The sequence below is a fragment of the Ovis aries genome, chromosome 13 (assembly GCF_016772045.2).
Source record: "Ovis aries strain OAR_USU_Benz2616 breed Rambouillet chromosome 13, ARS-UI_Ramb_v3.0, whole genome shotgun sequence".
Lineage (NCBI taxonomy): Eukaryota > Metazoa > Chordata > Mammalia > Artiodactyla > Bovidae > Ovis > Ovis aries.
Window position 1 is genome coordinate 73,689,442 of NC_056066.1, and position 24,721 is coordinate 73,714,162.

The following is a 24,721-nucleotide window of genomic DNA, read 5'->3' on the forward strand; positions in this document are numbered from 1 at the left end:
GGAGCCTTGTACGACTTTATAAGAATCCAAGTTTGGCTCTGAGAGAGCTGAGGAGTCACTGAGGGATTGGTCATGGGAGCCATGCAATAGGGCTCAAGTTTTAAGGGACTCCCTGAGGCTGCAGAGCAGAGTGTCTCCAGGAGATGAAGGGCAGAGACAGAGGTCTGGGGAGCAAGGCGCTGCAGTGGCCCAGGTGAGCAGTGACGGAGTAGGTACCTGTATTGTTTGCTGGGTCCATCTCAGTTCTCTTGAAGAACATGAATGCCTTGCTCTGTTGAGGGTTTGATGGAGGCTTCATTACCTAGTCATGATGCATTAAATCATTAGCCATTGGAGATTTTTCAACAGACAGCTCCTCTCCCCTCCCTAAGCTGGGCCGGGGGAGGTCATGGAGGAGGTGAGCAGTGAAAGTCCCAACCCTCTCTTTGGTCACGCAGTACCCAATCTTGGGTCACCTAGGGGCTCTTCACTAGTTACTCCCCTTCCCATAACAAAAAACAGCTTCAGAATTTCAGGGTCTTAGGAGCTGTTTGCCAAGAATGGCACAAAGAACAAATATTTCTTTATCATAAACTGCAATGTCAATATTCCATTATTCCAGTCTCTAGGAGGTGATCCCTGTTAATACACTGGTTTGTTTTCTTCCATGATTTTGCAGCATGATTCCTTCACACCTTTTTTTTTTTTTTTTTTGGTTACTTCTCCATTGTTTCTTTCCATTTATTTTTTCCTTTTATTTATTATTTAGTTGAAGGATAATTGCTGTACATAATTTTGTTGTTTTCTGTCAAATCTCAACATGAATCAGCCATAGGGATACATATATCACCTCCCTCTTGAAACTTCTTCCCATTTCTCTCCCCATCTCACCCCTCTGGGTTGATACAGAGCCCCTGTTTGACTTTCCTGAGCCATACAGCAAATTCCCGTTGGCTATCTATTTTACATATGGTAATGTAAGTGTCTATGTTCTTTCCATACATCTCACTCTCTCCTCCCCTCTCCCCGTGTCCGTAAGTCTAGTCTCTATGTCTGTTTCTCCACTGCTGCCCTGCAAATAAATTCTTCAATACCATTTTTCTAGATTCCGTATATATGTGTTAGTACATGGTATTTATCTTTCTCTTTTTGACTTACTTCACTCTGTATAATAGGCTCTAGGTTCATCTGCCTCACTAGAACAGTCTCAAATGCGTTCCTTTTCATGGCTGAGTAATATTCCATTGTGTATATGTACCACAACTTTTTATCTATGTGTTTGTCAGTGGACATCCAGGATGATTCCATGTTCTAGCTACTATAAATAGTGCTGCAATGAACAATGGGATACATGTGTCTTTTCCAGTTTTGGTTTTCTCAGAGTATATGCCTAGGAGTGGAATTGCTGGGTCATATGGGGGTTTTATTCTTAGTTTTTTTTTTTAAGGAATCTGCATATTGTCTTCCATAGTGGCTGTATCAATTTACATTCCCATCAACAGTGCAAGAGCATTCCCTTTTCTCCACATCTCCTCCAGCATTTATTGTTTGTAGACTTTTTGATGATGGCCATTCTGACTGGTGCCTTCACACCTTCTTTTTTGGCTGCACACACAGAGATGGACAAGTACAAATACATGACATACACATGCTTTTGTGAGTGTGTGTGTGTGTATGTGTGTGATTTTAGTTCCCCAACCAGGGATTGAACCTGTGCCCCTAACCAGGGGACCATCAGGGAAGTCCCTTCACACATTTTTTTTTAACAGTGGAAACTTTCAACCTTTCACCTAAGTACAGAGAATAGTATTATAAAATCCATTTATTCATCATTCAGCTTAAACAGTTACTGATGAGGAGAGTATTATTGACGTAGGTCCTCTTATTTTTCATGAATTATTTTGAAGCTAATCTGAGGCATCGTGCTAATCAATCCATATATACTTCATGAAGGAGATATAATTTTTTACAGATTACCATATCACGGTCATGGCACAACATTAACAGTAATCTGAATGGTCTTTTAATTCTTTACAACACATGCCCCACCACTCTATTGCAGACAAGCTGATTGTTGCAGTTGTTGACTTTGTACTCAAGCTATAATGAGTATCTACATAACTGACCCAGGGCTCCTGCCATCCTTGCAGTCCTGCAGCCTCACTTCAGCCTGGAGCCTCCATACAGGGGTCCCTGCAAGGGTGTGAACATCAGGTACTTCTTCAGTGTCAGCTCCATGTTCTGGGAGCCTTTTATATATGGTGGGTGTGACGCCAAGGAGAACAACTTCCTGAGGGCAGCGGACTGCAGGAGGACCTGCGGTGGCTCTCTTGGCCACTGAGGTAAGACAGGGGGCAGACAGGGTGATGGAAGGGCTGGGGTAAGAGCTCAAGGGGGCACACAGAACCTCAGAACCTCACAGTGACTTTTTCCCTCCTTGCCGCCCAGGAGAAGTGGCTGCAGTGTCTGATGAAACCACACACTGAGCATGTCTTCCAGGGGCCAGCTTGGCAGAAGGTCACTGCTACAAACCCCATCATGATAATCTGAGCCTACTCACATGCTCCCCTTTCTCAGATGGGAACACTGAGTCAGCACCTCATGGAGCAGGTCCACAGTGCTAGGCTTTTCCAGCTAGGCTTGGAAAACTCACTTTCTTCTTGTTGGTCACCCGGGTCCTAGGGATTGCTCATCTCTGGGGTGGTGGAGGACATGTCAGGATAAACGGTGTTCAGGTCTGGGGCTTCAGAATTGTCAGTCAGCAAGTTCCTTTCTTTTTTTGCGGGGAACCTGTGAACTGTGCTCCGCTGAGATGCTGACGTCCAAGGAGGACCCGCGCAGGGCTGGGCTCTGGCTGCTTCTGAAAGAATTCGGCCTTCTCCTCTTCCTTCTCAGCGCCGCCCTCAGCAGAAGTCCAGCTCTTTGCTCCCTCCCATAGCCCTGCTTGCTTTGGTTCTGTCACTTCCGGTCAGCGCTAAGGACCAGGAGGGCTAGTCTTCGCTGTGTGCCTAGCGCTTAGCGTAGTTCCTGGCACGAAGCAGGCAGTCCGTCAATATCTGAGGTACGGAAGAGGAATGCCGATGAGCTAGAAGCAAGTATCTAGTCCTACCCCTCATCCTCACTGCATCCTTACCTTCACGCTCCTCCCCACCACAACTTTTCTCCTTGTGGGTGTTGGGATACTTTTGGGAATTTTCAGTTCAGTCGCTCAGCCGTGTCCGACTCTTTGCTCTCCATAGACTGCAGCACGCCAGGCCTCCCTGTCCATCACCAACTCCCGGAGTTCACTCAGACTCATGTCCATTGAGTCGGTGATGTCAGCCAACCATCTCTTCCTCTGTACTTCCCTTCTCCTCCTCAATCTTTCCCACATCAGGGTCTTTTCCAATGAGTCAGTTCTTCACATCAGGTGGCCAAAGTATTGGAGTTTCAGCTTCAGCATCAGTCCTTCCAATGAATATCCAGGACTGATTTCCTTTAGGATGGACTGGTAGGATCTCCTTGCTGTCCAAGGGACTCTCAAGAGTCTTTTCCAACACTACATTTCAAAAGCATCACTTCTTTGGTGCTCAGCTTTCTTTATAGTCCAACTTTCACATTCATACGTGACTACTGGAAAAATCATAGCTTTCACTAAATGGACCTTTGTTGGCAAAGTAATGTCACTGCATTTTAATATGCTGTCTAGGTTAATCATAGCTTTTCTTTCAAGGAGCAAATGTCTTTTAATTTCATGGTTGCAGTCATCATCTGCAGTGATTTTGGAGCCCCCCAAAATAAAGTCTGTCACTGTTTCCATACCTATTTGCCATGAAGTGATGGGACCAGATGCTGTGATCTTAGTTTTCTGAATGTTGAGTTTTAAGCCAGTTTTTCACTTTCCTCTTTCACTTTCATCAAGAGGTGCTTTAGTTCTTCTTTGCTTTCTACCATAAGAGTGGTGTCATCTGCATATCTGAGGTTATTGATATTTCTCCCAGCAATCTTGATTCCAGTTTGTACTTCATCCAGCCCAGCATGTCTCATGATGTACTCTGCATATAAGTTAAATAAGCAGGGTGACAGTATATGGCCTTGACTTATTCCTTTCTCAATTTGGAACCAGTCTGTTGTTCCATGTCCAGTTCTAACTGTTGCTTCTTGACCTGCATACAGATTTCTCAAGAGGCAGGTGAGGTGGTCTGGTATTCCGATCTCTTTCAGAATTTTCCAGTTTGTTGTGATCCACACAGTCAAAGGATTTGGCATAGTCAATAAAGCAGAAATAGATGTTTTTCTGGCGCTCTCTTGGTTTTTTGATGATCCAACAGATGTTGGCAATTTGATCTCTGGTTTCTCTGCCTTTTTAAAATCCAACTTGAACATCTGGAAATTCATGGTTCACGTACTGTTGAAGCCTATGATTTTGAGCATTACTTTGTTAGCAGGTGAGATGAGTGCAATTGTGTGGTAGTTTGAACATTGTTTGGTATTATCTTTCTTTTGTATTGAAATGAAAACTGACCTTTTCCAGTCCTGTGGCCACTGCTGAGTTTTCCAAATTTGCTGGCATACTGAGTGCAGCATTTTAAAGGCATCACCTTTTAGGATCTGAAATAGCTCAATTAGATTTTGATCACCTCCACTTCCTGGTGGCTCAGAGGTTAAAGCGTCTGCCTCCAATGCAGGAGACCCGGGTTTGATCCCTGGTTCGGGAAGATCCCCTGGAGAAGGAAATGGCAATCCACTCCAGTATTCTTGCCTGGAGAATCCCATGGACAAAAAAGTCTAGTAGGTTACAGTCCACGAGGTCGCAAAGAGTCGGACACGACTGAGCGACTTCACCTTCACCTCCACTAGCTTTGTTCGTAGTAATGCTTCCTAAGGCCCACTTGACTTCACACTCCAGGATGTCTGGCTCTAGGGGAGTGATCACCCCATCATTGTAATCTGGGTCATGGAGATCTTTTTTGTATAATACTTCTGTATATTCTTGCCACCTCTTCTTAATATCTTCTGCTTCTGCTAAGTCCATACCATTTCTGTCCTTTATTGTGCCCATTTTTGCATGAAATGTTCCCTTGGTATCTCTAATTTTCTTGAAGAGATTTCTAGTCTTTCCCATTATACTGTTTTCCTCTATTTCTTTGCATTGATCACTGAGGGTGGCTTTCTTATCTCTCCTTGCTATTCTTTGAAACCCGGCATTCAAATGGTTATATCTTTCCTTTTCTCCTTTGCTTTTAGCTTCTCTTCTTTTCTCAGATATTTGTAAGGTCTTCTCAAACAACCACTTTGCCTTTTTGCATTTCTTTTTCTTGGGGATGGTCTTGATCACTGCCTCCTGTATAATATCACAAGCTTCTGTCCGTATTTCTTCAGGTACTCTATCAGATCTAATCCCTTAAATCTATTTGCACTTATTGCATTTATTTAATCCCTTAAATCTATTTGCATTTATTAAGTCCCTGCAAAGCAGTGTTCTCAGTAGCCAAAAATGGGGCAAAATATCTTGCCTTCTTTGAGGGAGATAGATAATAGCAAAGAAGGGGGGAAACCCTATGGTAAGTTATGAGTTTTTTGAAGGTAGAGAGTCGTGGGGAGAAAGGATGTTGTGCTTTTTCTGTAAACGTCAGAGAAACTCTCTGTGAAAAGGAGAGGTTTGAGTGGAGGCTTTGGTCAAAGTGCCTGGTGTGTTTGAATAGCAGTCAGGACCGTGGCTGTTGGAGCTGAGTGAGTGGAATGGAGGGCAGTGGAAGGGAATCAGGCAGAGAGGCCATGGGGACAAGTTATGCTTGTGAAACTTACTGAGTCAGAATTTGACTCAGAACGATGGGGAGTCATGAGGATTTGGTAATGGGAGCCACGGGATAGAACTGGGATCTTCAAGACTGCAGTTTAGGCTGCCCTCTAGAGGGCGAAGGAGAGAGACAGAGGTCCAGTGAGCAGGCTGCTGTGGTCCAGGTGAGTCAGGATGGAGCCTGTACCTATGTTGGTCCAGGTGAGTCAGGATGGAGCTTGTACCTATGTTGTTTTCTGGATCGATGTCAGTTCTTTGGAGACATGAATGTCTCCTCTTTGAGCTTTTTATGGAAGTGTCTTTACCCACTCACGATACATTCAATCATTAGCCATTGGTGATTGTTCAGAGTCAAAGGGGTTCACTAGCATCAAGATGAAGATTTTATTGTGCTGTATACTTTTATTGTTTAAATATCTCACTATTGGGATTTTACCAGAAAAAAAAATATGTATATGAAAGAAGTACCAAGGTTTAGGAACTCTTCCAGGAGATGGATGAAAAACAAATACAATATTTCTTATTATAAATCACAGTATCAATATCGTGTACCCAGCTGAATAATTACTGACATGCGGTGAATACTTTTTACCTGTGTCATACTGCGTGTTTTTTGGCAGAGTGTTTTGAAGCTAATCAAAGAAATCATACCAATTAATCTTAGAATACTTCATGAAGGAGATATAAATTTGTACACAATTGCCACATCATGGTCACAACTAGCAATATGAAAATAAGGTCCCAGGAAGCAGATTGTCAAGTGGCTTTTCAACCTGACCAGCCCCACCACCCTAACATTCTCTACTGCAAACCGACCGGTGGTTTCAGTTGTTGACCTTGTAGGCCGAGCTGTGATGACTATCCTCATATCTGACCCGCTGCCTCTGCAATTCCAGAGGCTTCTCAGATGGTCTTCTGTCACAAGTCCCTGCAAGGACTGGAAGATTGGGTGTTTCTGCAACACCAAGGCTGGACACTGGAGACCTTTATATATGGTGACTGTTTGGGGAATCAGAACAGCTTCCACACATCACAGGACTGCATGAAGTCCTGCTGACACGTGTCCGGGTCCCAGAGGTGAGAGAAATGACAGGGCAGTTTGAGAGGGGAAAGGCTGGGGAAACAGGTGGAGCTCAGGGCACCACACACCGTTCACACCTACATGGTGTCTTTCCTCCTTGCTGTGTCCCAGGAGAAGCGGCTGAATTGTCCTGTGAAACCACACACTGAGCACGTCCTTCAGGGGCCAGCTTGGCAGAAGGTTATCCGCTGGAATGTCCATCATGATAACCGGAGCCTACTCACACGCTCCCCTTTCCAAGATGGGAACACTGAGTCAGCTACTCTAGGAAGCCTGTCTGTAGTGCTTCTGCACACCCAATCTAGGCTTGGAAAACTCACTAACTTCTTGTTGGTCATCCCAGCCCCGTGAAGACTGCGCATGCACATTTCCAGGAAAGTTTAGGATCCGTCACGATGACAGGTGTCCAGCTCTGGGGCTTCAGTGGTGTCCATCAACAAGTTCCATTCTTTTGGCGGAGGACTTGTGATCTGTGCTCTCTCTGACAAGGATCCATGCAGAGCTGGACCGCGGCTGCTTCTGAAACAGTCAGTCTCCTCCAAGTCCAACTCAAGGCTACACTCCTCAGCAGAACTTTGCCTCTTTCCTTCCTCCCGTGGGACTATATACCTTGGTTCTGTCTCATTCTCTTGGCTCCAAGCTCCATGAGAGCAAGTCTTCACTTTATCATAGCCCTTAGCACAGTTCCTGGCACAAATAAGACTGTTCATAATTATTTGAGGAAGGAAGGGATGCAGGAACACACCATTCAAACCTGAGAACTGTAGAGCCTACGATTTTTACCAGGATTTTTGTCTTTACCCCCATTCTCACTCCATCCTCACTTTATCCCCCTCCCCACCATCACTTCTTTCCTTGTGGATGGCCAAGGTAGAATCTCTGGTATCTGGTTCTTGGTGCAAGTGTTGGGATAGACCTTTTCAGAAAAGAAGCCACCATCGCCCACAATGATGTTGCATTTTCTTTTCTGTATGTTCAAACTGCTAACTTATATTTTAATAAATTCATATGCAAATTAAACTAACTGGAGTGGAGTCTGGTTGTTTGCAACCACAAACCATAACCAACAGGGTCCATGGAAATGGTGGTCCTTCTCACTGTTCTGCAGAGCAGTGCATACCTCCCCTGTTTTCGTGTCCTCAGACGAGACCCTACCAGGTACAGAAAGGCAATCCATCATAGTGCCATGAACGCTACGCAAAGACTCGGGAGATAGACAAGTCGACATGAAGGCTTTCGTTCTTTGCTTCTTGGGCTAGGTCACATTTGGGTGCAAGCTGTCCTCCTGGACTCTCAGGAGGAGTAGAGACACGAGGCCCAGTTGTCCACTTTTCCGAGGATTCCCTCTCCTGAGGACATGCGTGGGCACGGGGATTCTTACTTCAGGTAAAGAAAGGCAAGTACCTTTTTTGTGTCCCAGGCTCTGCCCTAGCATTTTGCCTGCGTTATTGTTTTCATCATCCTAGGAATCCTTCAAGGGAGGAAATGGAGGCAGGGAGATTGCTTCCTAACATGGCAAGTCTCCACTGCCCCAAGCAGAGGGACTTTGATGATGCTTTTCTGCTCCTGCCTCTGGGAAGATGTAGGATGGAGACACCTTTGGAGGTCAGAGAGTATCTGTTTCATGACAGATGAGTAAAGTGAGGCATGGGGACCACAGCAAGCACAGTATTTCAATAAACAAGAGCACTGATGATGCCGGTACTGTTACTCACTTCCTCGTAGACTTGGGCAAATTTCTCAGCATCTCAGAGCATTAATTTCTTTAGTTATAAAGTAAGGACAATGTTTCTGCTTGTTAATGTTTCTAGCCAGAGACCACGAGAAACACTTCTATTCCTAGTTGAACTAGTTGGGTTTATTATTCACAGCAGGAAGGAACAGGAGTCATCTTGGAGAGCAATATGATCTCTCCTTAAGAGAATGTTAGAACTTACAGGATATGGGCTTGTGTTAGGTGATTTTGGGGAGAGTTCCCGGAAGCTAGCTCTGCTCTGCATGGATGGTGTTAGGATCGGGGCAGTTCTCTGACTGGGTATCTTAATCTTAACTCTAAGACGGGAAGACAAGATGGAGTTTAGAGTTGTACTTGGTAAGTCAGCATCTGTCATTCACATGGGGCAGGAGAGGGGGACTTTTGGTCATTTTTGGTGGCTTCTATAATTTAGCCATTTGTGTTTAAACATGAGTGTAGAGTATCCTATTTTTGTCACGACATATCATGATCACAGAATACCCTTGTTTGATGTTGATGTCACAACATATCATGATCACAGAATACCCTTGTTTGATGTTGATGTTTTGTGAAATATTTACATTCAGTAGGAGAACTAAAGGCCAGCGGTGGTGCCAGGGCTGCTCCTGGAATCAGAGGTTGCTTTTCTCTTTCTCTGTGAAACTCAGAGCATTATGATGAGAAGTAAGAGGATATGATATTTGTAAAATGCTTTGCACAAGTGTTGAAACTAAGTCCTCAATGAATGACTGGTCTGATAACATTAATAGGAGCAAATAAGTCACAAATTATTACTAATAATTTGTTTAATTAATAATCATTAATATGTAACAATGAAAATTAACTATTATTTTATAACAGTTTAATGTTACAGATTAATTACTAATTAGAAGAGTTTGGCTTTCAGTAGGTTTGGATGTTGCTGTGTGATCTTGGGCAAGTCCTTTCACCTCTCTGAGCCAAAGTTTCTTTATTTTTTGCAAAATAAGGTGCTGGTATCTGTTTTAAGAAAAACAAGGACTCTGCTATTTTGAAAGATACATTGATTTTGGTGTAAAGTTCTTTGAACTCCTCAGACCAACACACTTTTAAAAGAACATAGAGTATTAGTTTCCTTCGTTCCCAGTTTTAAAAATGTGCGGTCCAGTGCATTTAAAAAAGGGACAAATAAGCATTTTGGGGGGGATATCATATTTCATATCCCCTTCAGAAAGTTCCCCACTATCCAAAGTGTCACTGTTTCCTGAAATGGTCCCTTTCTTCCTCAGAGGTAACCTAAAGCCCCTTTCCTTCAGTGGCAGGCCTCACTCAGTTTGAGTCCCTTGTCCATCCCATGCTACCCTTTATTTGACCTTCTGGTGTCTCGAAAATGTACGTGGGTTTGGGGATTTCTGCTGGTTCTCTTTGGGATCAAGTCACCTGTTCCTTGGGGCTTCCAAGGCGGCTCAGTTGTAAAGAATCCACCTGCCAAAGCAGGACATGCAGGAGACTAGGGTCAATCCCTGGGCCGGGAAGATCCCTTGGAGAAGAAAAATGACAGCCCACTGCAGTATTCTTGCCTGGAGAATCCCATGGACAGAGGATCCTGGAGGGCTATAGTCTATAGGGGTGGCAGAGTCCGACCCGACTGAACACAAACACCTCAACCTGAATCTGAGTGAACTCTGAGAGTTGGTGATGGACAGGGAGGCCTGCCGTGCTGCGATTCGTGGGGTCGCAGAGTCGGACACAACTGAGCGACTGAACTGAACTGAACCGAACTGTTTCTCAGCCGTCAGAAACCGCTGTATACAGCCCTCTGGTGGCCGCCTGAGGAAGTGCGATCTCCTCCTGAAGCTGCGCACACTTCCTGTTAGGCTGGAATATTGAAGTCTTTTGGTAGCCGCCTTTACAGGTTGTAGTTGTTGTTGCTAGCTTCTGGCTTGGGGGCTGTCTGTGTGCCAGAAGAAAGCTGTGAACTGCAGTGCACGAGGCTGAAGGTCCAGTTGGCAGCTGGGTTGCTGTTGTTCAGTCGCTCAGTCATGTCCGACTCTTTGCGACCCCATGGACTGTATGCAGCTCTCCAGGTTTCTCTGTCCATCACCAGCTCCCGGAGCTTGCTCAAACTCATATCCATAGAGTCGGTGATGTCATCCAACCATCTCTTCCTCTGTCGTCCCCTTCTCCTCCTGCCTTCAGTCTTTCCCAGCATCAGGGTCTTTTCCAGTGAGTTGGCTCTTTGTATCAAATGGCCAAAATATTGGAACTTCAGCTTTAGCATCAGTCCTTCCAATGAATATTCAGGGTTGATTTCCTTTAGGATTGATTGGTTTGATCTCCTTGCTGTCCAAGGGACTCTCAAGAATCCTCTCCAACACCACAGTCTGAAAGCATCAATTTGTTGGCACCCAGGCTTCTTTATGGTCTAACTCTCACATCCATACATGACTACTGAAAAAACCATAGCTTTCACTAGATGGACCTTTGTTGGCAAAGTAATGTCTCTGCTTTTTAATATGCTGTCTAGGTTTGTCGTAGTTTTTCTTCCAAGGAGCAAGTGTTTTTTAATGTCATGGCTGCAGTCACCATCTGCAGTGATTTTGGAGCCCCCAAAATAAAGTCAGCTACTGTTTCCACTGTTTCCCCATCTATTTGCCTTGAAGTGATAGGACCAGATGCCATGGTCTTCGTTTTCTGAATGTTGAGCTTTAAGCCAACTTTTTCACTCTCCTCTTTCACTTTCATCAAGAGGCTCTTTAGTTCCTTTTTACTTTCTGCCATAAGGGTGGTGTCGTCTGCATATCTGAGGTACTGATATTTCTTTCAACAATCTTGATTCCAGCTTGAGCTCCATCCAGCCCAGAATTTTGCATGATGAACTCTGCATATAAGTTAAATAAGCAGGGTGACAATATACAGCCTTGATATATTCCTTTCCCAATTCAGAACCAGTCTGTTGTTCCATGTCTGGTTCTAACTGTTGCTTCTTGACCTCCATATAGGTTTCACAGGAGGCAGGTCAGGTGGTTTGGTATTCCAATCTCTTTAAGAATTTTCCACAGTTTGTTGTGATCCACACAGTCAAAGGACTTAGCGTAGTCAATGGAGCAGAAGTAAATGTTTCTCTGGAATTCTCTTGCTTTTTCTATGATCCAGTGGATGTTAGCAATTTGATCCCTGGTTCCTCTGCCTTTTCTAAATCCAGCTTGAACATCTGGAAGTTCTCGGTTCATGTACTGTTAAAGCCTGGCTTGAAGGATTTTGAGCATTAGCTTGCTAGTATGTGAAATGAATGCAGTTGGCTGCAAAGTTTGAATGTTCTTTGGTATTGCTCTTCTTTGGGACTGGAATGAAAATTGACCTTTTCCAGTCCTGTGGCCACTGCTGAAATTTGGAATTTTCCAAATTTGCAGAACATATTGAGTGCAACACTTTAACAGCATCATCTTTTAGGATTTGAAAAAGCTCACCTGGAATTCCATTACCTCCACTAGCTTTGTTCATAGTGATGCTTCCTAAGGCCCACTTGACTTCACACTCCAGGATGTCTGGCTCTAGGTGAATGATCACACTATCATGATTATCTGGTCATTAATATCTTTTTTTGTATAGTTCTTCTGTGTATTCTTGCCACCTCTTCTTAATATATTCTGCTTCTGTTAGGTCCATACCGTTTCTGTCCTTTACTGAGCCCATCTTTGCATGAAATATTTCCTTGGTAGCTCTAACTTAATACTGCCATAAATTAATAATTATTGATAAAAGTTAAAGAACTTTTATATTTGCAGTATTACTATTACTCTTATCTATCTAACATTCATTAAAAGGTTACTCTGCCAGTACTTGGACAGACAAAGCATTTAACAAATACAACTCTTTTATTCTCATCATGACTCTATGAGATTGACAGAGAAAGAGAAAAGCGACTTCTGAGTTCCAAGACCTGAGCTGGTACACAATGGTCCTTCTGGTTTTCTGCTCGACATAAACATTTTACAGAACTTCAACATCAAATGAGGCCATGCTGTGTTTGTGAAAGATCTAGAAAAAAATGGTACACTGGATAATCATATTTGAGCATTGACAAAAGGAGCTAAATTACAGAAAGCACCAATATGATCAAAGCACCTTCCCATCTTGAATGACTGCTACTTCTTGACCAAGTACCGCTCTCAGAGCCTCAATCAAGCCTTCCCTTCTTAGATTTAAGATTATGATACTTAGTCAGAGAACTACCCCACTTCTTCACAGCCTTCATCCAGAGCAAAGACAGCTTCCTGAAACCCTCCACCAAATCACCTAATACCACCCACATCCTTGAAGTTCTTTCTAACATTTTCTTAATAAGAGAGCATATTGTTTTCCAAGATGATTCCTGTTCCTTGCTGCAGTGAGTAATAAACCCAATGAGTTGAACTAGGAATGGAAGTTCATCTAGGAACAGGGGTGTTTCTACTGGTCTCTGGCTAGAAGTATTAACAAGTAAGATTGTTATCCTTATTTTATAATTGAATAAAGGAAAACGCAGAGATGCTGAGAAATTTGCCCGAGACTCTGAAGAAGTGAGTAACAGCGCCAGCACCGTCTGTGTTCTCATTTACTTCATTACTGGGCTCTGGTCCCCATGCCTCACTGTCCTCATCTGCCGTGAAACAGATACTCTCTGTTTCCCCAAGGTGTCTCCGTTCTACATCTTAGAGGCGGAGCTGGAAAACATCGTCAATGTGGATCTACTTGGGAGACTGGGAAGTTGCCATGTTAGGAAATGAATGCAGCAGCCAAGTGTCATCTCCATGCCTCCATTTCCTCTCTTGAAGGATTCTTAGGAAGATTATAGAAAAATGCAGGGAAAATGCTAACACAGAGCCTGAGGCACTAAAAGGTAGTTGTCTTTCTGTAACCGAACTAAGAAGCCCCCTCCCCACATGTGACATCAGGGAATCGGATTTCTTAGAAAAGTGGACAACTGAGCCTCATGGCCATTCTCCTCCCGCGAGTCCAGGAGGACAACCTGCTCCCAAACTTGACTGAACTTAGAAGAATGAAATAAAAGCTGTCATGTTGAGGAGTGTGTCTAGCACATTTCTGTATAGCTTGGTGTGGCTACTAAGAGGTGATGCTGTAACGGGTTTGCTTCTTGTACCTGGTAGGGCATAGTCTCTGGACAGGAAAATGGGAGGTGCCCACTGCTCTGCAGAACAGTGAGAAGGACCACTATTTCCATGGACCTTATTGGTTAAGGTTTGTAGTTGTAAACAACGGGCTCCACTCCGGTCAGTTTAATTTCAGTATGCATTTATTAAAATATAACCCACAGTGTTTGAAGTTACAGAAAGGAAAGTGCAGCCTCATTCTGGGGATTAGGGTCTTCTTTATCCCAAACTCTTCTCTCATTATGGATGCTGAGAACTGGATGCTGGAAATACCACCTTGGCCACCCACAAGGAGAGCAGTGATGGTGGGCCAGGGGGATGAAGGTGAGGATGCCGTGAGGATGGGGATGAAAATGAAAATCCTGTGATAAAGCGCAGGCTCTGCAGTCACTCTGGTCATGGGTGCTCCCTTCCTTCCTTCCTCAAATAGAACTGTCTCTTTGGTGTCAGGAACTGTGCTAAGTGTTTGGGATAAAGGGGAGACATGTCTCATGGTGCTGAGAGCCAACTGGATGAGACAGAAAAGGCATGTAGACCATGGAAGAGAGGAAACAGGCAGGCTGTGCTGCCGAGGGTAGGGGAGAGAAGAACTGCCAGGAGACTGAACAGTTTAGAAGCAGCCACGGCCTGGCTCTGCAGGGGTCCTCCTCAGACTTCACATTTTCTGGGAGACACTCTTCACGTGTCCTCTGCAAAAAGAAAGGAACTTGCTAAGTGCCACCATTTGTAGCCCCAGACCTGGACACTGGTCATCTTGACAGAGCCTAAACTTTCCAAACAATATGGAACTGTAGTGCCCATGACCCAAATGACCTGCAAGAAGAAAGTGAGTTTTTCAAGCCTACATGGGGCACTCAGGAGCACTGCAGACCTGCCCTGGAGGGTGGCTGAGTCAGTGTTCCCAGCTGAGAAAGAGGAGCATGTGATCAGGCTCAGATGATCACAAAGAGGCCTCTGGGGTTGACCTGCCATTCTCTCCCTGGAGAACTTGCTCAGTGTGTGAAACACCGCAGCCTCTCCTGGGAGCAGTGAGAAGGAAGACACTGTGCAGGGTGAATGGTGTGTGGCCCCCTGAGCTCCACCCCTTTCTCCAGCCCTTCCCCACCCCCTGGGCCCTGCGTCCTGTCTTACCACAGGGAACCAGCCCCTTGACCGCAGGTCTTTATGCAGTCCTCTAACGTTAGGAAGTTGTTTTTGTTCCTTCCGAGGCCGCTGTATGTAAACGGCCCACAGTGACCAGTCTTGGCATTGTAGAAGTACCTGGGCATCGAGGCTTTGCCATGACCTACTACTTTAGGCTCCAGGCAGAAGGCAGGCCTAGAATCTGCTGGAATGAGAGGGGCAGTTATCAGTTATGTGGACGGTCATCGCAACTCTGTACAAGGACAACTAGAACCACCAGTTTGTTTGGAATAGAGAATGTCAGGGTTGTGGGGGTCAAGTTGAAAAGCCCATTTGAAAACCTCCTTTTTTGGATGAATTATGAATGTTGCTGGGGGTGACATGATGTAGTAATCATGTGCAAACGTATATCTCCTCATGAAGCCTTTTAAGAAAGTTTGGCATAATGCCTTTGAATGGCCTTAAAACTTCTATAGGACTTCCCTGGTGATCCCATGGTTAAGAATCTACCTTGCAATGCCTGAGTCCAAGGTCAGGGAACTAAAGTCCCAAATGCTGTAGACACTAAGTCGACAGGCCATAACTACTGAGCCCGGGACCTACAACTAATAACCAGCCCACCCAAATACATAAATGCTCAAAAAAGAAAAAAAAAAAAACAAACCTCCACAACTGTACAACAAAAGGACAAAGGTAAAAAATATTCCCCATATGTCAATAATTACTGGGTCTGGATACCCGAGTTTTATAATATTATTAATATTCTCTGTGTTATGTGTGTGGTAAAAGCTTTCAATCATTGATAGAAATTGTGAAGGAACCATGCTATAATGGAAAAAGGCATGAAGAAAACATACCACTGTGTTTACTTCAGATATTTCATGAGGATTCTGTAAATGAATATTGATACTATATATTGTGTATATAAGGAGAAATATACATATTTGTTTTTTCATCGTTTTCCTGACACTGATCCTAAAAATCTTGGTATTTCTTCTGTGATAAGAGCAATAAAAGTGTCTTTTGGTATGGGAAGTGGTTGAGTTTGGAAAGACTCTAATGAGCCCAGAATGGGCTCTGATTGCACAGGAAAGGACCGCCTACAGGAGGGTGGGCACGGTCATTCCTACCCTTCCCCTGGTCTTCTATCCACTGCTCCTCTCCTTCCCTCAACCTCAGGGAGGGTAATGGAGCTGTCTGTTGAACGATCTCCAGTGGCTAAAGATTTAATGCATCATGACTAGGTAATGAAGCCTCCCTAGAAACCTCAACAGAGCAAGACATTCATGTGATTCAAGAGACCTGGGATCCACCCAGGGAATAACATAGATACACACTCCGTGAGAACAGTTGCAGCACCCTGCTCCCTGGGGCTTTGTCTCTGCTCTTTACCCCCTCGAGGCCACTCTCTGAACTGCAGCCTAATGGGTTCTGTTATTATTCTGTCCTTTCGCAGGGCTCCGTCTCGAGCAGCCCCTCAGTGAGTCCCTTTTTCTCTGAGAGTCAAATTCTGATTCTTAAAAAGTCCTACAAGCGTCCTCTCGACCCTCATATAAACCCTCTCATATCCAGCTACCCTGGTCCCTTCTGCTGCCCAGACACAACCAGGCACGTCATTTCTGCAGCTCTGCTCAGTGCCTCCTTATCACAGAGGGTTTCCTTGACCTTGCAGAGAAAAAGGACAGCATTCTTTCTCTGCCTCGCTCTCTGTCTTCAAGAAACTGATAACCTACCATAGGATTTCTCCCTTGTGCTATTTTTATGTCACCCTCCAAGAAGGCAAATTATTTTGCCATGTTTTTTTTCACAGCTGTGTCCCCATCCCCAAGAATAGTGCTTTAAAGGGACTTACTAACTCCGATTTTCATTTCCTTTCCACAAGTGCAAGGTCATCAAATAGGATGGGTATAATTGATTTCCTTTTAGTACAAAATCACCTTGAGGATGGGGCACATAAACATAAAGGGCACTCTCCCTCTAACGTTCAGTCTCCTGAGAGGATAATAGTCTGTCCTGGTGATCGTTAACCCTGAAGCCTCTGAACCCAAATATTTATGGATTTTTATGGAGGTTTTCAATAGATAGCCACTTTGACTGAATTAGTGGCCATTGCTGATTGATCTCTATCTCAGAGCCTGCCACTCTCCCCAGAGGGGCTGGCAAGAAAGTGGTGAAATTTCCAACCTCTAAATGGGTGTTTGAGTTTTTTGGCAGACAACCCAGAACCTAAAGTTTCCTGGGTTGCTTTCCCTGAGTGGTCTCATGATCTATCAAAGAAAGTGAGTTCCAAGAGTTTCAGGATGCCTGGACCATGAACCAGGACAAGGATCAAATATAGATCAAATATATGAACAATAAAATAATAGTCAAAAGAGGACAAGTGAAAGGGCCTGGAGGCTTTACTCATGTTTTCTCAGCCTAGGTCCCACGAGACAAACCACACAAGGGCTGTGTTTTTGTGCTCCTGAAGTTGATCGGCTCAGTGGTCCCACGTCTTTCTGCTTATTTTTAATAATAGAGGTATAATTATTATTTGAGCCCTCAATATGTTTTCTTGCAAGGATAAACTTATTCAGATTAACGCATTGGTGGAAAATGGGCAAAATTGGTCATGAAATGTGAACAGATTCTTTATATTCATGACTGGTAAACTGTTCAGAGAACTCATGTAACATTTTCCCCTGTTCACAGGAGGAAACTGCAGATGACTTGCCCCAGGACACAAGCATGTGGGTGGTAGGGTTGGGACAAGTAACTATGATGTCACAACCCATCGATTACAATACCTGGTTCTACCAGGAGTTCAGAAAATACAGCTTACTTGTAAGAGTTTCTGGATGCAGTGTCCTACTTTTATTACTTCCCCATCCCAAGCTTCATCTAAGCCCCCACCTCACAGGGCAGAGTGAGCTTGGGTTAAATCCTGACAGCGAATATGTGGCGTCTCTACCAACATCAACCAATTCCCTAGATACCTGCTGGGCGTCCCCCAGTCAATTGATACCTGATGTGAAATCCGTGCAGTTAGTGCAGATCTCACAGGTTGAGGGCTCAAGACTGTCCTCACTTTAGTGCCAGTCACGTGTTCCCTTGTTACTTACACTTGTGAACGAACGGTTAAAATGTGGAGGTTCCATGACCCCACTTCCAAGTTTAACAACTGAATGGAACTGATGACAAAACTTAGGAAAACCCTTACTGTTCTCAGATGAATATACATGAAAAATTCACAAATAGTGAAATGGAGGGGATGTGTAGGGCAAAGGGGGAGTGGAGGTGTGTGGAGCCTCCATGCCTCAGTGAGCGCAGCACCCTCACATCACATACTTGTGTTCACCACCCAGGAAACAACTCTCTGAACTTTAATATTTTTACTTTTTTTTTTTGAGGTTTCGAGAAGTAGGCTAATTGACTGAATCATTGGCTGCTGGCCATTGGCCGGTGGTGACTGCTCCCAGTCTCAGTGCCCTTTCCTCTCCCCAGAGGTACGGAAAGTACAAACCTTTATTCTTCTCACTGAGTATTAATTGTTGAATATTGAGTGTTGGGGACTCCTCTGCTGTATGGTTCTTGTATTTTGCTCCGGAAACTGTCACGTGACCTATGAAGGAAAGTAAATTTCAAGAGTTTCAGGAGGCCTGGTCCATGAAACAGGATAAGGATCAAACATGGATAAGATAATAACAGTCAAAAGACAACAAGGGGAAGGGCCTGGAGACTTCAGCAATGTGGTGTCAGCCTTGGTCCCACAGCCTACCGCACAAGGGCTGTTTCTTGCTCTCCCTGCCTTTGCTCTCCTCTGTGGTTCCACATCTTTTGATTAGTTTTAATAATAGAGGAATAACCATTATTCAATACAGAAATATTTTTACTTGTCCAAAGCAAGTAGGCAAAGAATTTTTCTTTCAGATTTAATACACCATAGTGGAAAATGGACAAATCTGGCCATGAAATGTAAATAAACTATTTATTTACATGATTCATCATCTGTTCAAAGAACTCATGTAACATGTTTCCCCTGTTCAGATGAGGAAACTGCAGATGGCTTGCCCCAGGACACAATCATGTGGGTAGTGGGGTCAGGAAAAGATACCGTGAGGTTGCAACCCACTTGATATACCACCTGACTCTGCCAGGGACTTGAAATACCGATAACTGCTGAGAGTTTCTGGGTGCAGTGTCCTACTTTTCCTACTCACCTCTCCCCAAGCCTCACGGGAGCCCTCAAATCACAAGGGAAGGTGAGTCTGTGTTTTTTTCCTGAAGCGAAATACGTGGTTTCTGCACTAATACTATCCGGTTCCCAACACCCGATGGGAGAACCACAGTTAATTGACTTCTGACACAGAATCTGTGGCGTTTGGGCCGATGCCGCAGGTTGGGGGATCTAGACTGTCCTCTCTTCAGAAGCCAGCCATGTGGTCTGGGGTCACTCATGCTTCTGACCAAGTGACTAAACATGAGAGTTTCCATGATCCCACCTCCACGCAGAGTAATGAGTAGAACTGGTGACTGATCTCGGGAAAACTCTTACTGTTCTCAATCAATGTACAGGATAAAACTCAGAAAGAATGGAATGGAGGAGATCTGTAGGGCGAAGGGGGAGTGGAGACGTGCGAAGCCTCTGTGGCCTGGTTAGATGAGCACCCTCATATAACCTTTTTTTACCGTCCTGAACGCTCTCTGAATGCCAGTATTCTGGATTTTTAATGAGGTTTCACTAAATAGGCACATTGATCGAATCACTGGCCAGTGGTGACTGACCTCAATCTCAGTACCCTCCCCTATCCCCACAGGAGCAGAAAGTTCAAACCTTTATTTCCTTTACGTATTGCTTTAATCACTTCATTTATTAAACCGGATCCCGCACTGGCAATCTTGGCACCTATGAAAGACAAAAATTCCACAATTTTCAGGAGTCTTAGACCATGAACTGGGACAAGTTCAAATATGAATAATAAAATGATAGTCAGAAGTGGACAAAGGAAAAGGCCTGGAGACTTTGCTAATATTATGTCAGCCTTGTCCCAGGAGCCAGCCACACAAGGGCTGTGTTTCATGCTTTCCCTGCAACTGCTCTGCTCAGTGGTCCCAGGTCTTTGTGATTTATTATTATAGTAGAGGGATAATCATTATTTGACACATAAATATTCTTTCTCAGCCCAAAGCAGTAGGTAGAAGTATCCTTTCAAATGAACATATCGTGGTGGAAAATGAGCAAAATTGGCCATGGAATGTGAATAAACCCTTTGTATTTATGACTGGTAATATGTTCAAAGAGCCCATGTAACAGGTATCTGCTGTTCAGATGATTTTCCCCAGGACACATGGCATGTGGGTGGCAGGGTCAGGACAAGATACTGCCACAATCCATTTGATGTACTATCCTATTCTCCCAGAAACTCTGAAAATACTGATAACTGGTGACAGCTTCTGGGTGCAGTGCCCTACTTTCATTACTCCCCTGTCCCCAGGACTCACCTGAGCTTCCAAAGCACAGGGGGAGTGAGTCTGGGTTTCCCTGACACCACATCTGTGGTGTCTCTAGAAACAACATGGATTTCCTCCAAACACCCCCTGGGTGCCCCACAGGGCCATTCAATTCTGATAAGAAATCAGGGGAGTTAGTACAGATTCTGCATGTTGAGGGCTCAAACTGTTCTCAGCTCAGATGATAGCCGTGTTGTCCTGATTCACTCATGATTTGACAAAGTGTCTAAACTGGGAAGTTCCATTACCCCACCTTGGTGTTCAATAATGCAATAGATCTGACGACCAAACTCAGGAAGACCACCCTCATAGGGATCTCATGTTATCATAAAGGATAAATCTTGGCACAGCAATGTGAGTGAGAGGTGCAGGGGAAAGTGGAAGTGGAGACCCTCACATCACCACCGTGTGTTACCACCCCAAATGCTCTCTGAATACCCAAATTCATGAGTTCTTACTGAGGTTTCACTAAACAGGCATATTGATAGAATCATTGGCCATTGGCGCCTGTTCTCAATCTCAGTGCCCTCTCCTCTCCCCAGAGTTGCAGAAAGTTCACACCTGTAGACATACCACGGATGATACTTTTAATCGTATTTTTTGTTGAATGCTTCTCAGGTCCCCGTCTATGGCTTGTCTCCAGACCTATGAAAGACAGGAAATTCAGAGAGTTTCAGGAGACCTGGGCCATGAACCAAGGCAAGGATCAAATATGGAGAATAAAAGAATAGTCAACAGTGGACAAGGCAGGAAACAAATATGTATAAAAAAATAATAGTGAAAAGGGGAAAAGGGAAAGGGCCTGGAGACTTTACTAATACTGTTTCAGCCTTGGTCCCAGAAGGCAATCACACAGGGCTGTGTTTCCTCTTTCCTCTGCAGAGGCTCTGCTCATCCATCCCAGGTCTTTCTGGTTATTCTTCATAAATAAAGGAATGCTCATTATTTGACACCCAAATATTCTTTCTTGCCCAGGACCAGTAGGTAGACAAATTATTTTCAGATTAATTAACACATCTTGGTTAAAAATGCACAAAGTTCACTACTTGCAAAGCGTTGAAATGTGTTTCACCTCTTTATATTCATGACTGGTAATCTATTCAAATCAGTTAATCCTAAAGGAAATCAACCTTAAATATTCATAGGAAAGGCTAATGCTGAAGCTGAAGCTCCAATACTGTGGCCACCTGATACAAAGAACTGATTCACAGAAAAAGCCCCTGATGCTGGGAAAGATTGATTGAAGGCAGGAGGAGAAGGGGATGACAGAGGATGAGATAGTTGCATGGCATCACTGACCCAATGGACATGAGTTTGAGCAAGCTCCGGGAGATAGTGAAGCACAGAGAAACCTGGTGTCCATGGGGTTGCGAAGAGGTGGACATGACTGAGCAACTGAAGGAAAACAGTAAATCTGTTCAAAAACCCATGTAATGTATATCCCCTGTCCAGATGAGAAAATTGCAGATGAGTTACCCAGGAAACCCGGCATGTGGGCGGCAGGGCCAGGACTAGATACCATCGTGTACAATGCATTGGATACACTGCCTGATTCTGCCAGGAACTCTGAAAATACAGATAACAGAACGGTTTCTGGGTGCCATGTGTACGTTCATTACTCCCCACTTTTGGAGCATCACTTGAGCCCCAAGATCATAGGCGAGAGTGAGTCTAGGCTTCTCTGATACCAAATACGTGGTGCCTCTACCAGTAGCACCAATTCCCAAACAGCCACTGGGTGCCCAACAAGAAATTCACTTCTGTCTCAAATCCATGGAGTTACTGCAGATTCTGCAGGTTGAGTGCTCAAGACCATCCTCAGTTCAGATGCCAGCCATCAGGTCCTGAGTCACTCACTCATGCTTGTGACCAACTGGCTAAAATCGGGGCCTCTATGACCCCACCTTCAAATTCAACTACCGAATAGAACTGGCAGCTGACCCTAGGAAAACCCTTGTTTGCTGTACCTGGATTAATATACAAAATAAAACTCAAGGCAGCACAAGGGAGGAGATGCGCAGGGCAAAGGGGGAGTGGAGGTGTACCCAGCCCCCACGCTCTAGTGAGCACGGTACTTTCACAGCATCTTCCTGTCCACCACCCTGCAAGCTCTCTGAACCCAGTAGTTATGTACTTCTTTTCAGGGCTCGCTAAACAGGTGTGTTGGTTGGATTATCTGCCGTTGGTGATTGATTTCACTCTCCATTCCCTTCCCTGCCCTCAGAGGTGCTGCAGTGAGAGGTGGTGAAAAAAGTACCCTTTAAATGGATATTTGAGGTTTCTTGGAGACCAGCCCCATCTTGAAGGTACCTTGAGTCACCTTTAGTGACTCATCTCATAACCTATAAAGTCAGCAAATTCCAAGAGTTTTAGGAGGCTTTGGCCATGTCATGAGAAGGATCAAACATGGATCTTTTTATTACTATACTATAGTGAGGTTCAGGGACAAGGCAGGGGCCAGGAATAGAGAGTCTCACAAATGGAGTTCCTAATCTGGTAGATTTAGGTGGGATGTATATACATATATATATATTATATATATATATATATAAAATATATTTCCTCATGAGAGTCATACTGTCAATGGAGTTCAAAGCTTGCAACATCAGCCTTCCCTAGTGGTCCAGTAGTTAAGAATCCACCTGCCAATGCAGGGAACAAGGATTGATCCCTGGTTTGGGAAGATTCCATGTGTCTCATTGCAACTAAGCAGGTGAGTCACAATTACTGAGCCCAGATACCTCAAGCCCCTGCTCTGCAACGAGAGAAGCCACCACAATGAGAAGCCCGCACACTGCAACCAGAGTAGCCCTCGTCACTAGACAATGTCATCACATAGCCAGTAAGTCCAAGGCAGTAAACCCAAACAAAAATCCTGCCCAACGTGACAGGAGAAATCCAGAAAGGGTTGGCAGCCCCCACCCCACACCTGCCCTGCCCCCTTCCATAGACTTCCATCATTTCCCTCCAGTCTGTAGAAGAAAGGTGAGGCTGGACCTACCTTCATCCTGGACATGGTGTGTATTCAGCGGGGTGCTGTCCACCAGGATAACCAGGAGGAAGAGAAGGGCTGCGGAGAGGCAGAGCCGGTTCATCTTCGTGGCCTTGCAGGAGGGCTCCTGAGGATGCTGGGGATGCACTGAGCTTTAATATCCTGGCTGAGGGGTGGGATCAGGTGATGAGGAAGGGAATGGGCAAGGGGAGGAGCTGGGTCAGTCCTGCTTATTGCGTAATCTCCATACAAAACTATGCCTCTGGCTTCTCTCTGCAGGGGCCTGAAGTCCAATAAAAGTACTTCTCAGATTTGACCCTACCTGTGGGTCTCTTGTAAACACAGATAATGATTCTAATATGTTCACTCAGGGAGCATCCCAGGACCTAAAGGAGTGTGTGGCACGTGATATATAGTCAGTGAGTGGATGAGACAATTTACAGGACCTATAAGTGAATAGTAGTGTGTGAGCCCAGGTCCTTATTTCAGCCTCCTGCGGGTGTCATCTCACCTGGGCCTCAATGCCCTGGCCCCTCTCACCTAGCTCAGGTGACAGGTGGGACACAGGCCACCTTCCTGCAACCACTCTCACAGCTTCTCCACTGGATGGACGCTTACTGTCTATCAGACACTGGTCCAGGCAGGAACTTAGCTGGGGAAGCTGATGTCCTCCTGGGCTGTGACCCTCCAGTGTGTTCACTCTGGTTACAGCATGAGCACTGGGATCATGGAATATTGAGGGAATACTGATGCTGTCACTATAAAGAAATATCAATTCCTGTTCTTGGCACAGGGCTCCTAACACTGCTGGAGTTTCCTGAGAGATGAGAGAAACAAGGAGACGTTTGTCATGTGAGGGAGGGGGCTAGTAAGCAGCTAAACCAAGGATGGAGTGTGTTATCAGGGTAACCAACACTTGATTGGGGGAGTGGGAATTTTCATTTCCACCTTTCCTCTTTCCCTGCCCCCACACCTCAGGGAGGGGTGAGAGGTGAAGGGTGAATCCATCACAAATGCCTAAAGATTGAATGATTTTTGATGAAGCCTCCACAGAAACCTCAACAGAGCAAGGCATTTATGATCTAAAAACTGAGATCTACTCAAGGAACAACACAGGTACACACGCCACCATGGCTCACTGGGCCACTGCAGCAGCCTGCCCAGGGGCCTCTATCTCTGCTCTTATTTCCGAGGAGCCACCCTCCCCTCTGCAGCCTCAGGGATCCTCTTCAAGCTTGAGCCCTATTGCATGGCTCCCATGACCAATCCCTCAGTGACTCCTCAGCTCTCTCAGAGTCAAACTTGGATTCTTATAAAGTCCTACAACGCTCCTCATGACCTGTCCCCGTGGCCTGTCTGCCTCATCCCCTTCCACTCCCCTCCCCTCACCCACTCAGCTCCAGCCACCCTG

The 24,721-nt window shown here is 44.8% G+C and overlaps 2 protein-coding genes across 2 annotated transcripts in view; one reads left to right on the plus strand and one right to left on the minus strand.

The window, feature by feature from the left end:
* Positions 1 to 24,721, plus strand: part of LOC101110259 (trophoblast Kunitz domain protein 1-like) — a 116,737-nt gene that overhangs the window by 2,420 nt on the left and 89,596 nt on the right. The gene's annotated exons all lie outside the window — the stretch shown is intronic.
* On the minus strand, positions 13,832 to 23,448 carry LOC443097 (trophoblast Kunitz domain protein 1). Its single transcript, XM_027976399.2, has 6 exons — positions 23,320 to 23,448; positions 20,892 to 20,963; positions 19,642 to 19,713; positions 18,331 to 18,429; positions 14,838 to 15,030; positions 13,832 to 14,395 (listed from the first exon to the last, which is right to left on the minus strand). Coding segments are annotated over exons 1-6 (531 nt in total). The 5' UTR covers positions 23,414 to 23,448; the 3' UTR covers positions 13,832 to 14,394.

What these genes read in the sequence shown, in the direction of transcription:
- LOC443097 (XM_027976399.2), bottom strand. Translation starts at nt 23,413, where the DNA reads ATGAACCGGCTCTGCCTCTCCGCAGCCCTTCTCTTCCTCCTGGTTATC. An exon ending in ACACCATGTCCAGGATGAAG is followed by an intron (nt 20,964 to 23,319) that starts GTAGGTCCAGCC and finishes TGTCTTTCATAG; the next exon opens with GTCTGGAGACAAGCCATAGA. An exon ending in AATACGTAAAGGAAATAAAG is followed by an intron (nt 18,430 to 19,641) that starts GTTTGAACTTTC and finishes TTTCCTTCATAG; the next exon opens with GTCACGTGACAGTTTCCGGA.